We start from the raw sequence: 18,447 nt of genomic DNA on the forward strand, positions 1-18,447 counted from the left end.
TCAGAATGACTTGATATTGATATGGTATCACTGTGGGGTTGTATACTGTTGATCTAAAGTGGAATTACCCTGTGGAAACAGGAATTTTCCATTTTAGAGCATTTTGAAATCACTGAAAGTTAGGTCAATTATGGACAATTTGAAAGGGCTTTTATTTTTGAAAGCAAAATCAGAATGACTTGATATTGATATGGTATCACTGTGAGGTTGTATACTGTTGATCTAAGGTGGAATTACCCTGTGGAAACAAGAATTTTTCATTTTAGAGCATTTTGAATCGTTAGAAGATTAAGTCAAATATCGGCAATTTCAAAGGGCCATTACTATGAAAAGCAAAATCAGAATGACTTGATATTGATATGGTATCACCGTGGGGTTGTATACTGTTGATCTAAAGTGGAATTACCCTGTGGAAACAGCAAAATTCTATTTAAGAGCATTTTGAAATCACTGAAAGTTAGGTCAATTATGGACAATTTGAAAAGGCTTTTATTTTTGAAAGCAAAATCAGAATGACTTGATATTGATATGGTATCACCGTGGGGTTGTATACTGTTGATCTAAAGTGGAATTACCCTGTGGAAACAGCAAAATTCTATTTTAGAGCATTTTGAAATCACTGAAAGGTAGGTCAATTATGGACAATTTGAAAAGGCTTTTATTTTTGAAAGCAAAATCAGAATGACTTGATATTGATATGGTATCACCGTGGGGTTGTATACTGTTGATCTAAAGTGGAATTACCCTGTGGAAACAGGAATTTTCCATTTTAGAGCATTTTGAAATCACTGAAAGGTAGGTCAACTATGGACAATTTGAAAAGTCTTTTATTTTGGAAGGCATAATCAGAATGACTTGATATTGATATGGTATCACTGTGGGGTTGTATACTGTTGATCTAAGGTGGAATTATCCTGTGGAAACAAGAATTTTTCATTTTAGAGCATTTTGAAATCACTGAAAGTTAGGTCAATTATGGACAATTTGAAAGGGCTTTTATTTTTGAAAGCAAAATCAGAATGACTTGATATTGATATGGTATCACTGTGAGGTTGTATACTGTTGATCTAAGGTGGAATTACCCTGTGGAAACAAGAATTTTTCATTTTAGAGCATTTTGAATCGTTAGAAGATTAAGTCAAATATCGGCAATTTCAAAGGGCCATTACTATGAAAAGCAAAATCAGAATGACTTGATATTGATATGGTATCACCGTGGGGTTGTATACTGTTGATCTAAAGTGGAATTACCCTGTGGAAACAGCAAAATTCTATTTAAGAGCATTTTGAAATCACTGAAAGTTAGGTCAATTATGGACAATTTGAAAAGGCTTTTATTTTTGAAAGCAAAATCAGAATGACTTGATATTGATATGGTATCACCGTGGGGTTGTATACTGTTGATCTAAAGTGGAATTACCCTGTGGAAACAGCAAAATTCTATTTTAGAGCATTTTGAAATCACTGAAAGGTAGGTCAATTATGGACAATTTGAAAAGGCTTTTATTTTTGAAAGCAAAATCAGAATGACTTGATATTGATATGGTATCACCGTGGGGTTGTATACTGTTGATCTAAAGTGGAATTACCCTGTGGAAACAGGAATTTTCCATTTTAGAGCATTTTGAAATCACTGAAAGGTAGGTCAACTATGGACAATTTGAAAAGTCTTTTATTTTGGAAGGCATAATCAGAATGACTTGATATTGATATGGTATCACTGTGGGGTTGTATACTGTTGATCTAAGGTGGAATTATCCTGTGGAAACAAGAATTTTTCATTTTAGAGCATTTTGAAATCACTGAAAGTTAGGTCAATTATGGACAATTTGAAAGGGCTTTTATTTTTGAAAACAAAATCAGAATGTCTTGATATTGATATGGTAACATCGTGAGGTTGTATGCTGTTGATCTAAAGTGGAATTACCCTGTGGAAACAAGAATTTTTCATTTTAGAGCATTTTGAATCGTTAGAAGATTAAGTCAAATATCGGCAATTTCAAAGGGCCATTACTATGAAAAGCAAAATCAGAATGACTTGATATTGATATGGTATCACTGTGAGGTTGTATACTGTTGATCTAAAGTGGAATTACCCTGTGGAAACAGCAAAATTCTATTTAAGAGCATTTTGAAATCACTGAAAGTTAGGTCAATTATGGACAATTTGAAAAGGCTTTTATTTTTGAAAGCAAAATCAGAATGACTTGATATTGATATGGTATCACCGTGGGGTTGTATACTGTTGATCTAAAGTGGAATTATCCTGTGGAAACAGGAATTTTCCATTTTAGAGCATTTTGAAATCACTGAAAGTTAGGTCAATTGTGGACAATTTGAAAGGGCTTTTATTTTTGAAAACAAAATCAGAATGACTTGATATTGATATGGTATCACTGTGAGGTTGTATACTGTTTATCTAAAGTGGAATTACCCTGTGGAAACAGCAAAATTCTATTTAAGAGCATTTTGAAATCACTGAATGTTAGGTCAATTATGGACAATTTGAAAAGGCTTTTATTTTTGAAAGCAAAATCAGAATGACTTGATATTGATATGGTGTCACTGTGGGGTTGTATACTGTTGATCTAAGGTGGAATTACCCTGTGGAAACAGGAATTTTTCATTTTAGAGCATTTTGAATCGTTAGAAGATTAAGTCAAATATCGGCAATTTCAAAGGGCCATTACTATGAAAAGCAAAATCAGAAAGAATTTATTTGATATGGTATTACTGTGAAAAAGACTGCGGTTGGAAAGTGTTGATACAAAGTTCAAATAGTATTTGGAAATACGACTTTTGCTTTTAAGAGCATTATGAATTCATTGAAAGAGTAGTTCAAAAATGAAGATTCACAGGGCTTTTACTTTGAAATCCAAAATAAGATGGCCTTGACAGGGCACAATTAGGGTACAAGGCTGTGTCATGTAGATGTAACATTAGAGTTTCTAAAAAAAAAAAAAAAAGCCTAAATTATATGTTATTATGTTCTTAACATATCTGTTAATTCACTCGAAGTTGGCTTTTATTTTGAAATCTGGTTTCCACATCCATTCCCGTAATACTTTGAAAACACAGGGAACGTAAAATCAACTGGAGGCTGGCTTGACTGCAAGTCTCGAATTGGAGGCTGGCTTGACACCAGTGGATCTACAGAGATCACGTTATGTGTCACTTCTGTAGTTTGCACAGAAACTGTAGAAGTAAAAAGTGTAAAAACACATTTTTTTTGCACTTTGGAGCGAAACATAGAGCGTCTGCTGTTTTTAGCCTCGCACTTCACACCCTACAACCGCTGACACTCTCTTGCCATTTTTGATTTTCTATACACACCAAATACAATATGTTAATAAGCCAGCTCCTTCTGTTACCTTTAAACACAACTGGCAAGATGTTTCACTCGTACAGAAATCAAAAGAGCGCATTTTCAAAAATGCCGAACTCTGTTTTCTCTGAGGATGTTAAAGAACGAAGGTGAATGATAATAAAAAGCATAAAATTCTCAATTAGTCGGTGCAGTGCCAAGTGGATTTACTATATCTGTCTGCTCCAGGGCTGAGCGTGTCACAGACAGATTATCTACCCTTTAACCCCCCCCATCCTCTCATCCGTTCAAACAGCCGGTGTGTTAATCAGGTTCAAAGTCTGAATTCATCTCGTTGCCTGAAGAAACTCTATATCTGCTCCAGCTCGGAGTCAGGGGAATGTCCCAGAGCCAATCCTTCCTGCTCACCCCCAAAGATGACACACTCAGTCTCAGATACTGTATTTATGGGAAGAGGGTACAAGAGAGATATGGGTTGCAGGTATCCCCTCCTTATGTTAGGCCTATTATTTTTGGGGGGGAGGTTTGTGCCAAGAGACCATGTGTTGAGCTTCAGAGTGCAAGAAGAGTACAAGAGGTTTTAGATAGACGTCCTCGGGGCTCGTGTTATTCACAAAGCTGACTGGGATGTCTATCATGAGTTCAAAGGGGCGAGGAAGATTTTCTTTGGTGGGGAGTCATCTTACATTTGTAAAACACTGACGTGGGCTCTTTAGAATAAAGTGCTCATCATTTTTTCCCACATTGCTGAGCTAAAGAAGCTAAATCATGTGCCTTACACTTGACTTGACATAAAATGACTAAATTCTTTATTAACTTATTAAAAAAATCATTTTCCTAATGGTGCTTTAATACGCTACAGTTGTTTTCTTATGATGATACATACTGTAATGATTTATTAAGAATGTTATGCCTCATAAATTTTTAATTATACAGGATAAAAAACCCTTCATCCTATCTGTGCTGGAACGATCTATCTATAAGATGTCACAGCAGGAAAAGGGTGGGGACATGTAAAAGGAAAAAGGGAGGGGTGTAGGGGGTGTAGAAGAAGCAAAGAAACCTTGAATGAGAGCTTCCAGGACCCTAGAGCGCACAGACACAACAAGCTGGAAAGTCTCAGCTAACTGAGTTTTAAAGGACAAACGATTCAAAATGATCAGAGGACATCTTTAGTAGCTCTTTTCTGAATTATTAATGTAACTTCTGACAAGTCCACTGTGCCACTCCACTGCTGAGAGAAGCTCCCCGTGTGATGGATCAGCTTTGCGCAACAGGTTCTCCAAAGAACATTTAAGCTCGAACTCTGATCCATGTAGGGAACAAAAAGAAGCATGCTGTCACCGCTTTGGCCCTTTGGCATCGAGCAGGAGATCAACTCATGGGATGTAGTGGATGCAGATTCAGGGTCAACTTTGGTAAGGCGCTGTCCAAAGTCTCGGTCTTTTTCACCATGGTCCTAATCTTCACCTACTTCTTCTACTGCCTCACCGGATTTTGTGATTCGGCTCCAAGAGCTGCATACAGACAAGAAACTTCAGACTTGGACTATGACATTTTGGACGATCTGCGGCCACCCCGGCGTCTCTTCCCCGATGCGCCGTTTCAGCGGAACCGCACAGGCTCCGAGGACGCTCCGGCTGAGCCGTCACAGAATACGCTGGACAGCGAAAAGGAGACTGTCCAGAGCAACGGCATCCCCGTGTCCAACACTTTCGGGACCAAAAGGTTTCCGCAGGCGATTATAATCGGCGTGAAGAAGGGAGGGACACGCGCCCTGCTGGAGTTTCTCCGCATCCACCCGGACGTGAGAGCGTTCGGCGCGGAGCCGCACTTCTTCGACAGGTTTTACGATAAAGGGCTGGAGTGGTACAGGTAAGGATGAACGCACGAATCCACTCATACAGAATGTGGCTGGCTTTTAGCCCAGGTTTGACCGCAAATCATAAAATGTAAAAACTGTAAATCGTGGACCATCGTAGGCAGTCCAAAACTTTAAAACGACACAGGGTGTCTGCTGTAAAAACCGATGTGCTCTTTATAAGTGAATCTGACGGGTTTATTTGGAAAAAGTTTGAACACGATTGCATATTTGGATGTCATGCGGGCCAATGCAGGATTGTATATGCTGTAAGGGTAAAGGGTCAGCTGAGCAGCACTGATGTTTTTGCTGACATCTTATCACCTGTGCAGATGTGCTGATTTCCTCCGTCAATAGAAGAGACAGCAATGCATTGGCTGGTTGATAGATTCGGATCAGCTTTAGACAATGCTCCCTCTCTTGTGCTGCTCTAGATCAAAAGGGCTAGTGAGGTCCCAGAGGAGCGTTTCATCATCTTGACAGCCATCTAAACACCATTTATTCACTTCAGCATGACATCCTGTATAGTGTTCCCCTTTTTGCTCTGCAACAGAGCCACAAAGAACCCATGCAAACATCACATCGATTACTCTAACATGTAAAATCTACAGCAAATACCTCATCATATACCATATAAAGCACCTTGGGGTGATTTGGAGCTATATAAATAACATGAAATTGAATTGAATTAGAGAATTTTAAAAAAGCAAAAACACAAAAATCTGATTGACAAGGAGAGCAAACACTGAGTGATGATCTTAGTTAATGTGATCGCACAGTTCCTTTACAAAAGGCACATAAAATGCTACTGTCATACTGACAGCACATGATTTGGGGTGGCCAGGCTGACCAGAGCCCTCATTTGGGTGTAGTTAAGGCCCTAAAGAAGGATTTATTTGTCCGTGAAGCTGGTCCTGATCATCTCCATATGTTCTACGAGCTTCTGGACATGATCCCAGCTGAGCAGCGTGTGAGAACACAGTGCCATTTGGGGACCTTTAAGCAAGAAAGGTGTCATAACTACACAGAGGTTTGACAGGGTACGGATCATGAATAACAGGCACTTTGATAGCAAGATGGTGTAATTTAATCTTCCTTTGCCTTATTTTCTAAACCCCCCTTTGCTGCCTTTTAATAGGGAACATAAGGACACATGGAAACGGTTTCACCACTGATAATTTTAGCATGCCGTTAAATTTCCTCTCTCTCACTTTTTCTCTGTGCACACACAAACACTCATATATACCGTATGTATGTTAGCAATCTTAAGCACTATGTTACCTATCCTCTGTCTCTCCATGCCACATTTACAACTCATCCTTCTCCCCAGATTCTTCCTTGTGACTTTCTCCTTCTCTCCTTGCTTCTCTTCTCCTCACTCTCCCTTCAGAATAGCAGAATGTGAAAATACCTGTGACCAAACTGGTGTTTCCGGGGCATTTTTTTTATGTGTGTTTTAATTAGGCTGACTTGTGCTGTAAAGCTGTTAGGCCTTAACGGTGTAACACAGCACTGCCACTAACACGGCCTGTAAAAACACGGCGTGTAAAAGGTAGATCAGTCGTGCAGTAATATCGCCTAAACCCAACGACAAATCTAAGTCACCACATGCAACATGAACATTTTTCAAAGTGTAGCCAAGTTAAGAGGTGTAATTACAGTAAAGTGATCACCTGTAAGTGTTTAAGAGATTAAATGGGAGTTCTGCATGGATATAACTGATAATACCTGCATTTGTTCACATTCACAGTATCAGAACGTGAATGTGAATTATGGTTTTGTCTTTTGCTGTGATTTTTTTTAAAGAAGTGAACTTCACTGAAAGTTGAGGCGGAGAAAAGTTGGAAGGATTAATGCAACAATGGAGAGCGACAGCAGCAACATGATACCGGATGAAATCACTGAAAGATGATTCCGCTGTTGTCACTGAATCGCAAAAATTGAGCAAATCTGTTTGCTGTCATCTGCAGTGACCCACAAAGAAGCCGCTGGAAGTTGTAGACAGCAGCATTTTGTGTATGTGTGTGTGTGTGTGTGTGTGTGTGTGTGTGTGTGTGTGTGTGTGTGTGTGAGAGAGAGAGAGTCAGTGACAGAAAGAACTTATCCATGTGGAACAAGCAAGTCCTCCTCATCTGACTGTCAGTCACAGGGTCAACTCTCTGTCACATCTGGATGTGACACACACACACACGCACACACTCAATGCAGTGTAAAGCAGGAGTTTAAGACAGGCTCTGAAAACGCAACCCCTGCTTTGACATTTAATCTTTCTGAAGTTCTCTGTCTCATTTCATCTCATAAGATAGAGAACCGATTGCTGTAGATATTCCTCCGGATCATCCATTTAATATTACCACAGCACTTATTTATCCATATCATAGGTGATAAAGTGATGATAAACCGCTTTAATCCTGAATCTTTTCCTTCAGACAAATATGACGTTTGCGTGCTTATATATCTGCCATAATCCCCATGAAAAAAAAATGATGCGTTGGAACTGCTGTTGATTATTTTTACAGACGAGTCACGATTTTATAAGTAACAAACAGCCGCTTGCCAAGATACATGGTCACACACTTGCATATCTGAAAGCAATTTGTGCACTGTCATAGTCTGCTCTCTTTCCTGGATGGAGAAATAAGCACAAACCGAAGGCGACTGTAGCAGATGGATGAGGGTTGTAATCTGTCATATTTGAGTCATTGCTGTCAGATGTTGGATGAAACCAGGGACGATCTGCATGCTGGAGACACTTCATAGATTCAGCAGACAGAAGTACCCTCCCGTGCGTGTTGTTCCAACAGCACTGTCTTCTCGAAGACAAGCTCAGACCTCATGCATGTGTGTTTTCCATTGCTTTTATCTGAGCGATCAAGTCAGTCTCCGCTCTCTTTCCCTCTCCGCCCTGTCTGTCTCTTCATGCCGTTCTCTCGTTTGCATGTGTGCATACGAGCCCATTACGGGAATGGAAAAGCCACAAATAGTGCATTGAAAATAAGGCAAAGATTTAACGGTTTTCTGTGTTGTTTTACGGCTTTAAAGAGACTTCACAGAGTGATGGGTTTCATATGGGACTTAAGAGCCACCGCAGAAAGCTGAAAAACCTCAGCTTTCCATGGCACAATAGTTGTAATTGTCACGGCTTTGTCACAGTGATGAGGCCTGGAGTGAGTAATGATTAAATTCTGTCTGATGACGTCAAAGTGAGCGCATTTATTTCTCATCTTGTAGAAGAACAAACTCTTTTTAGAAAGATTACTTCTTCATTTCTGTTTGAGGAAAAACTCAAGTTCTCATGGCTCATCAATATTTTACAAGGTTATCAATTAGCTGACCTGTAGTCTTGACACCGCAGGCCATGCCTGATTGGATTGCAATTAAAACATGGTATAAATCCATTAAGGGTAACAGCACAAGGGCAAGCAAAAATGCCAGCTCTGCTAAAAATTACATCAGAAATGGATTTATGCAAACAAGACTGGAAATAGATGACAACAGATCAAAATAAGAGGAGGACATGCCGATCTTTATGGGGTCAGACTGATATACACATTTGATTTTATTACTTTAAAACGTATAATCAGCATTTACACCAGCACCAAAATTTAATTTTATCCCTTGATTTTTCTAGCATAACCATTAAAATATACATATCTGCACATTTTAAATGTCTCTTTTTATTTATTTATTTTAGATTACTGTTATATTTCAGCTTTAGTTACTCTGGAAATCCTGACGATGAGAGTCCTAGCCAAAAAAGACAGCAGTGCAATCAACTAAGTTGCATAAACTAGACCACATGCACAAATATAAACAGAATAATACACAAATTAACTATACAAAAATACAGCTGGTGAAAATAAAGTACGACGACAACCAAAAATTTATAAACGTCAGCAGCAATGAAGCCTAAAACATCAATATTGTCTCACGCCAGAAACAAGGGTAATATTCAGGCAAAACATTTGCAGGATGAACGAACTGCATCCAAGTCATTTAAAATCGCCTTAGATTCATTTTAGTGTGACCACTTCCTTAAATTTTAGCTGATTGTATATAAAAAATGGACGCAACCACAGTGCGGTCACCCATTGGTTAGTGAAATGCTGGCTTGAAGCCTTAAGCTGGGCGCTCTCACTGCCACCATCAGACTTCACTTGTGCGTGGTGAGGATGGCAGCTCCAAACCGTACCCTGCTTTATCCTCCTTTTGGACTCTCATGGAGACTTTAAATTACAAAGTGAATGTCACGTTCTATTAGGTAAGACTTGAAATTTGCATCTGAGCCCACAAACTCATCAGAAAAGTGTTTAATGAGGTCATAGATCAAAGGAGCCAAAGGCGTGTTTTCCCACAGGCTGAGGTTTTGGAGAGACATGGCTGCTCACAATGTCACATCAACATGTGTTGCTGTAGGGTCAAGTGAATAAGACCCCGTTCACACCGGCCTTTTAAGAGGGGGAAAATGTGTATTCTCCAACCAGTTGCTGCAGGCTGATGGCAGGCACGATGGAATCTAGCGCTAAACTCTACATAGGCCTAGAGCTCTGGTTGGTGACCCATAGCAACCACCAGCAACCCCAACCAGTTGGCACAGACCTCCTTGCAGTTGCTTTGGTTGCCAGCAGAACGCCACAACTGCTGGTAATTTGCATGGAAAACGCCAAGTGGTCTGCAAACACTCATCAACAATCCTCAGAGCTGTAGCGAAGCTGTGAAAACAGCAACACAAACTAGAAGTTGCCTTCAAAGTAAAAGTTGCACCTTTTCAAATGTATTGGCTGCAGCACCGGAGTCAATCCTTTCTTCGAATGTGAACATTCTCTGTTTACGGTTTGCATCGCAGTTCTTTCAGTTTTCATTACGTGTTTGCAGACATGTTAGCGTCTTCTATGCACAATAATGTAACTGCTGTCACTGAAGGTTTGCAAACCTATATGTCAAGTATAATCCGTTCAGCTGAAAAAAAAAAAAGATATTTTCAGGCACTTTAGTCAGCTGGGACAGATTTGTGTGCACATCATTTAACAACTTATATCTTTAATATTATTTGAAGTATAAATAAGACAAGATATAGCCACAGTTAAGTCCATAAGTATCTGGACAATGACACACTATAATTTTGTGGTTTAACAAAATCATTGCTTTTTAGGATTTACAACCATTTCTATGCATAGCCCCCCTTTTGCATGTGCTCGCCCTGAGTCCAAATAACAAAAGTTATGTCGCTGTCTAAATACTTAAGGAACTAATGGTACAGTTTGGATTGTTCCAAAGTCATCCTGTGCTTTGTGCATGCTTTATCTCAGTATTATCCGAGAGGGGAGATTCAGGCACTTACCCTGTCAGTTTGGATTTTTGACAGCTGAAATGGTGAAAGTGGAGCCTAATGCACGTCCACGGGGGAACGTTTTCCAGAGTGAGGGTGATTTTCTCAACACCTCATTCTGTGCACAGCCCTCAGGCCATTAGCCTTAGACACTGAACATGGCTGATTGGTGTAACAGGCCAGGAAGTGGTCTCTGTAGTGTTGGGTTGTAGTGTGTTTTAATGGTGCCAGGTTTTGGCTGGACTTAAGTCTAGGTGGTATTATAAGGTTTGAAAATAGCCACATTCACACTTCATATGGTGAGAATTATAATAATTTGGGGTGCTTTGTAATCCATTATGGGGCGCCTGTAAAATCTTGGGGAGGTTTCTGTCTTGTCTTTTTCCCCCCCCCTCAGCTCTATGCTGCAGTTAGCTGGTGAGAAAAGTACTTTTTGAAGAAATAATAGTTTGGGCCAAAATTAAATGTTTCAAATGCTTGGTAGTCATGTTCAGTCAGGCAACCATTTCCAGAAAAGAATAGCGTGAGCCTGAAAAAACACGAGAGTATCCAATGGAAACACAATAATATGGCTCCTGGGAAATTTGAAAAGACTATGTTTTACCACATAGCTTCGATGTTTAAAGGGTTTGAATGAATCCAGATCTATAAAAGAAAAGTATGTATCTGATTCTCATAAGAGATGAACAACAACAGAGACACACTCACAATTTTCTCTTTTAGCTCCCGGGTTCATCAAACTTCAGCAAAATCTGTCTTGATTATTAAAAATCCCTGTTTACATATTTATGACAATGTTAACATGCTGATTTAATAATTATAGAGTTTTCACCGCCTTAGCGCAGGGTGTTAGCATGCCAACATTTGCTAATTTAGAAGATCACAGCAACTCTCTGCATGTCCTCCTTCACTGCATTTATGAATCTTTCTTCTGGTCTTCCTCCTGTCTGGCGGCTCCATATTAAGCATCCTTTGTCCAGTATATCCACTATCCCTACTCTGCCTGTGTCCAATCAATCTAAGCCTTGCCTCTACTCAACTTTGTCTCCAAAGTCCTCAACCTGGGCTGTCCTTCTGATATACTCATTTCTAATACTGTAAGGATGCCCAAAGAAAATCAGAGCATGCTCTTCAGCTCTGCCAACTCGAGCTCAGCCCTTTTTTGGCAGCCCCATCATGTCCAAATAAAACATCATATCAGGTCTCACTACCAACTTGTGGACCTTCTGTAACAAATCACCCCGACACTCATCGCCACCCACTCCACCCTCCTGCCTGCATTCTGTTCTTCAGCTCTCTTGCGCAATGACCTTTAATTTGGATGATTGACCTCATGATGGACCCAGTGGAGGTGGTGAGTGACAGGAGAATGGTGGCTAAGCTGTCATCACTGTTGGACAACATCTCCCACCCCATGCAGCAGACTGTGACAGCACTGAGCAGCTCCTTCAGTGGGAGACTGCGGCACCCACGGTGTGGGACGGAGAGATTTCGCAGGTCTTTCCTCCCCACTGCTGTCAGACTCCATAATAAAGACTTTAACTGATCAAACACACACATCCATACATATGCAATAATACTAAGTGCAATAATCCTTTCTGTCATCGTTGTATTTTTACTCAGTTGTATATAGCATTTGTATTTGTATTCTATTTTTATCTTATTGTATATTTATTTTATTTTATTCTACTGTATATAGTATTTTATTTTATTCTATTCTGTACAGTTGTGTACTGTATTTATTCTTATTGTATCCTAATTTTTGCCTCATAACTTTTGCACTGTCCACTTCCTGCTGTGACAAAACAAATTTCCCACGTGTGGGACTAATAAAGGTTATCTTATCTTATCTTATCTTATCTTATCTTATCAAGTGTTTAAACTCATCCACCTTAATTCCATCCATCCATTTGCTTCCGCTTATCCTTTTCAGGGTCGCTGGAGCCTATCCCAGCTGTCATAGGGCGACAGGCAGGGTACACCCTGGACAGGTCGCCAGTCTGTCGCAGGGCCAACACACAGGGACAGACAACCATTCGCACTCTCATTCACTCGCACATTCACACCTAGTGACAATTTGGATTATCCGATTAACCTATCCCCACAAGCTGCATGTCTTCGTACTGTGGGAGGAAGCTGGATACCCCCATGCAGGCACGCTGAGAACATGCGAAGACCTTCGCTTGCTGATAGATTCAAACCCAGATTCTCCCCCCAGTGAGAATTCTGCCCTTGTGGGCGCCAACTTCCCAGCAAAGCATCACGGACTTCACATCCTGTCAGGACTCCTAATTATAACTGGACATTCAGTCTTTAATTGGGCATCGACCTGCATAAAGTAATTCCTTTATAGATGGACTCCCCCCTTCCCATGTATGTGTGTGATTTTAACTCCTTTCCACCCACACACTCACACTCTGGTCTCTGTGGAAGTGTTGCACTTCAGCCAACCTCATGCAGAGAAAACCATTTACTAACTCCATTACTTTGTAGAGGAAAACATCATCCAATGCAATTAAAACTAGAGGGTGGCAACAGTTTTTTCTCGCAGCTGGGTTCCAATTGTGATCAAACCATCCAGTGGTCCTGTGACTGACACTTGCAGAGGTGTTTAGTGTGTTTGTGTCTGGTTGAAAGTCACTTCAGTGGTAACACACACACATACGCAATACTATTTGTAAAGTTTCTGCTCCACACTTTCTCATTCAATGTTTCACTTTCTACACATCAGCTTATGTTCTTTTCCAACTTTGATGTGTGACACTTTTAGGTCTCAAACATGGCGATAGCAGGGGAAAAACTGCACTTTGTATCCTAGAGACAATAATGCCTCCTGCTGTATGTGTTCACTTCCTTGTAGCTAGATGAGATTTGCCCCACACTCTTGTTTGTACTGGTTTAGCCCACCTTAGCTTGGTCAGAGGGGAATAGCAACATATGTTTCATCCAGACATGATGCTGTAAATCAAGGTTCCCACACTTATCCTGTCAGACTGACAGACTTTCCGTTGCCTCCAGGTTGCTTCTGTCACTCTTCGAGCATAGCGACACAGTTGGGAAATGTTTCCCTCAGTTTGACATTTATGCTCTCTCTCGTTTTTATAGCCTTGATTTTTCACCACCTGTTTAATTGGATCTCAGCTGAAAAGGCCTTTTGGTGTGGATGCCTGCCAAAGCAGAAGCCTCCTTCAGGAAGACCGTGTGTAGCGTATCTGTGATAACTGATGGAATTTCAGATCGACAAACCGACGTGATAATTGGATTTTCCGGCTCCACTTCTGTGCAGAATACCTTTTGTTTCTGCGCCGCAGGAGTATGTGGCTCCCGCTTCAGCGGGAGAGCCCATAATCTTGGGGGGCAGGAAGTCTCTTGGCCACATCCTTGTTGCCAGGGTTGTTATTTAATCTTATGATCCAGGCTCCCTCGAACATATCAGTAGAGTAATCAGCTCTGGAGCACTTCAGGGAGGAAAAGCACTACATCCTTTTAACAGCAGGGAGTTCCAGACTAGAGTGGCGAGTCAGCAAGTCTTTCCGATACAACGCTAAATAGAAAACATGTTTGAGTTCTTCTCTTTGCACATTTAAATGTTAACAATAGTAGGCTAAAAGGCATTTCCCTTAAGCTAAATCAAAGAGGTGTATGTAAAGCATATATTATTGCAGATTAATTGTCCCTGATCTGTTTACAGTATACTGACACCACATACAGACAGATTTATGACAGAAAATGGCCTCTATCGATTCTCCGATAATGAGACTGATTGTGATGAGGGAGATAGGGACCTGAGCAGAGTGGGGGTAAAGTCACAATTCATTAACTATTCATGAATATGGAAAGACAACTTATGGTCAATTACAGAAGTGTCGTTTATGTGAAGAAGTGAAGGAGAAATCCAAAACTATGAATGAGAAAGCAGAAGACGGACACTGTGGGTGTAAAGATGTTCATTTTCTCATCAGTATTCACTGACACCTCCGTGCTCAAATATGCACATGTGCAAAAAAGCAGTCATACACACAGCGACACACACTGAGCACAATCTGTCATATAGAGACAGACGTATTGATCAGACACAGATAAACAGGGGACGGGCAGGCAGTGATAGGCCATTTGCAGCTCTTGAAATTGGATAGTAATCAATTAATGGTCTTTTATTATGGGGATCATTTAATGGGGATGGATTGAAACGGCTTAACTTTAAATGCAGAGGAAAGACTCAAATCTCTAAAAGTTTCCTTCTCACTCAAAGTCATGTACTTTATTGTGCACTTTTAACCTTTGTTTCCTCTTAAAACTTCTACAGAGAACATTTTACATAAATAAGAGACCAAACTAAACACTGAACCACAGAATAGAGTTTCCATCAGGAGTTAAATGAGCAGGAACACCTTGTTAGTACCACATCTTTTTACTTTAGAGCTGACTTAATTCTTTGTGGCATAGATTTACTAAGTTTCTGGAAAACCTCCTCAGAGATTTAGGTCCACGTTGACATGGCAGTATCAAACAGTTGCCCAAGATTTGTCGGCTCTGTACATCCATGATGGGAATCTCTCGTTCCACCACATTCCAAAAATGTTCTATTGGGTTGGGAGCTGGTGACCTGAGAGGCTGTTTGAGTACTGTGAATCCAGTGTCATGTCCAAGAAACCAGTTTGACATGATTAGAATTTTGTGACATTTCACGTGATCCTGCTAGAAGGAACCATCAGAAGATGAGTACAGTGTGGTCATAAAGGGATGGACTTGTCTGTGACATTTTTAATTAATTAGTAATAAGGGTCCCAACAATCTACCGCCAGCAACCCTAACTGTTGATACAGGCAGGATGAATCAGTGCTATCATGTTGCTTATGTCAAATTCTGACCCTACTATCTGAGTGTTACAGCACAAATTCAGACTCATTAGACTAGGTAACTTTTTTTTCTCCAATCTTTTATTGTCCAGTTTTGGCGAGCTTGTGCAAACTGCAGCATCGGGTTCCTGTTCTCAACTGACAGGAAAGGAATCGGTGTGGTCTTCTGCTGCTTTAGCCCATCTCCTTCAACACGTTGTTTGTTCAGAAATGCTCTTTTGCATGCCTTGGTTGTAGTGAGTGGTTATTTGAGTTGCTGTTCCCTCCTGATCAGCTCAAAGCAGTCTGGCCACATCAACGAGGCATTTTCAGCCAGAGAACTGCCACTCACTTTTTTTTCAACCCTAGAGATGATTGTGTGGGAGAATCCCAGTAGATGAGCAGTTTCTGAAATGCCAGCCAGTCTGGCACCAACAACCATATTTTATTCAAAGTCATTTAAATCAACTTTTTTCTCTGTTCTGATGCTCAGTTTGAAATTCTGCAAGTCTTGACCATGTGTGCATGCTTAAACGCATTGAGTCGCAGCCAATTATATGTTTGCGTTAATGAGCAGTTGAGGTTAATGACGCTTAATGAAGCGTGTGTGAGCACTGTTTTTACGAAGAAGGTTAATGCAATTGCACAAAACCTATCTAGGTGGTCAAAAGTTCTTATAATGAGATTTTACTGTGTTTGGTTGACTTTGTTGAAGCGTTAAGATCTTCATTTTGAGTGAAATATCAACAGCCTATTTCTTGTTCTTCATTTGATGTACATTTTCTCATATTTCCCTGGTATATTGTATTAGATATGTTTTTAAAGAGCAAAAGTAAAGTCAGTGAACTTGCATGGACTACAGTCATCTGCTGCTTTGTTTCCGTGAAAGGGAAGTCATGAAACTTTGCTGAACCTTAATTCCCTCAGATCAAAGAGGAAACACTTTAAATAATGTGGGCATGCAACTGTCATTACTCAAGTAAACCCATTTGAAAGTGTTTATTTTCCTAATTGATTAAAAGCATTTTTACTACATTGCACTAATACACGGTTACTTTACAAATACTCATTAAAATAATCAGGAAAATGAAAAACAAATCCCCCCTCGGATGTCATCTACACTTCTGAATGGCCTTTTGTCATTGACATTTGGAGTTAATGCAAACTTGCAATCTGAAACAAATAAAGCACATATGCTCCATTACTTGTTTATTTTACGGGAAACCACATGAACGCTCTCTGTTTCCAGTAACACAGTAAAGGATGTGTTGGGTAAATGAACTGCAGGCGATTCATTTGCTGCTTTAAACATTGCTCATCATCCATTTGTCGTGCAAACAATTTGTTTCCGAAATCCAAATCCACCACAATGCTGGCTCAGGCAGTTTGTCAATGTTAAATGTAAACACATGAATAAATGCTGGACCTGTTGAACGCCATGTTTTCCCTCACTGTCTGTTGGCCAGATATTGCTGAAATAAGAGGAGTCCGCATCAGTCAAGGGTGTTTCATGCAGCTGTGACTCGATGGTTTTAAATCAAATCAGTAGAAGAAGAAAAACTTGCTTAATCATCTCAGGAGAGCAGGTGCCATGAAAGATAAATCAGCAGATTAGATGTCACAGCGCTGGTTAAAGCTTAAGGTACATTTTGCATCATAATGCAAAATCTATCACCCCAACACGGTAACACCTAATTTAGCACAAGTCTTTCCACTGGTATATTCTACCCAGCATCTCTCCTCATTACTGCCATGTGTTTAACACACTAGCTGAGCTCAGCAGCTCGCCATCCCGGTCGCACTTCCTGCAGACTTTGGCCTGCTTGAGTCCTTGTTGGAACCTATTGGGGAGGTGATGGTGAGGGGGTGGGCATTTTGCTCTTGCAGGAAGAAGAGGGGGTGGAAATCTGTAGGAAATTGCTGTTAAGTGGTTCTCGAGGCTTTGTGGTTTTGACTCACTGGGCCCGTGGTGAGTGGATGGTCCTGTTCTGCAGACCTTGCAGTGAGACCCGGAGGGGCTGTCTGGGGCCCTCGAACATTAACAGAGTAGTGTCTGAAGCTTTGATCACACAGATTTTGAGATGCTTTAATAGCAACAGTGTGTGATGTTCTTACATTATCTCTTAGTGGTCTTTTTGCTGAATGTAGCATGGGATTAAAACAGCAAGTGGTGCTGGTTTTGAGTTATAAACATGGAAACTTTATTGTGGTAGCTCAGAAACCAGTGGTGTAGCCGGATCAAGAGTGTTTTGTTGAGTTAAATACATGTAACATAGCAGGTTCACACAACTTGGCTCGACATATAACGTAAGCAGAATATGGACATAATGTCTTCAAGTGGCCAAATTTAAAAAAAAAAAAAAAACACTTCAAGAAATCAAAACAAGTGAAGTTAAGCTCCAGACCTGCTGGATGTACTGAAGTGAAATAGACTGTGTCAATATTTATCTGACAGTTTCTTCTTTTTTAATTTAGGAACCTGATGCCTCGGACACTCGATGGGCAGATCACTATGGAGAAGACACCCAGCTACTTTGTCACCAAAGAAGCTCCAAGTCGCATCTGCACTATGAATTGTCAAACCAAGCTTATTGTCGTCGTCAGGGACCCGGTGACGAGGGCTGTGTCTGACTACACCCAGACGCTGTCCAAGAACCCAGGGCTTCCATCCTTCCAGAGCCTCGCTTTGAAAAACTCCTCCACAGGTTTGATTGATACCACGTGGAGTGCTGTGCGCATCGGCCTCTATGCCAAGCACCTGGAGAACTGGCTCCAGTACTTCCCTTTGTCTCAGTTTCTGTTTGTTAGCGGCGAACGACTGGTGTCTGATCCAGCTGGGGAGATGGGCCGAGTTCAGGACTTCCTGGGTTTGAAAAGGGTTGTTTCAGACAAGCACTTCTACTTCAACCAGACAAAAGGTTTTCCCTGCTTGAAGAAGCCAGAGGGGAGCAGCAGACCCCGCTGCCTCGGAAAGTCTAAAGGCAGACCTCATCCCCAGATCCCCTCTGAGGTACTGCAGAGACTCAGAGATTTCTACAGGCCCTTCAACCACCGTTTCTACCAGATGAGTGGACAGGACTTTGGCTGGGACTAA

General features: G+C 40.7%; 1 protein-coding gene across 1 annotated transcript; it reads left to right on the forward strand.

The window, feature by feature from the left end:
• The first annotated feature begins 4,706 nt into the window (after positions 1 to 4,706).
• LOC146633628 (heparan sulfate glucosamine 3-O-sulfotransferase 6-like) lies at positions 4,707 to 18,447 on the forward strand. Its single transcript, XM_085351579.1, has 2 exons — positions 4,707 to 5,200; positions 17,829 to 18,447. The coding sequence occupies exons 1-2, from the start codon at positions 4,707 to 4,709 to the stop codon at positions 18,445 to 18,447; spliced, it is 1,113 nt and encodes a 370-aa protein (XP_085207705.1).

This window comes from Diplotaxodon limnothrissa, linkage group LG4, assembly GCF_057381915.1.
Source record: "Diplotaxodon limnothrissa isolate DT_005_m linkage group LG4, D_limnothrissa_male_GT1.1, whole genome shotgun sequence".
In the NCBI taxonomy this organism is placed as follows: domain Eukaryota; kingdom Metazoa; phylum Chordata; class Actinopteri; order Cichliformes; family Cichlidae; genus Diplotaxodon; species Diplotaxodon limnothrissa.

Bases quoted from the DNA above. Each gene is read 5' to 3' on its own strand.
- LOC146633628 (XM_085351579.1), top strand. From the start codon at position 4,707: ATGGGATGTAGTGGATGCAGATTCAGGGTCAACTTTGGTAAGGCGCTG. The intron at 5,201-17,828 runs GTAAGGATGAAC...TTTTTAATTTAG, and splicing joins AAAGGGCTGGAGTGGTACAG to GAACCTGATGCCTCGGACAC.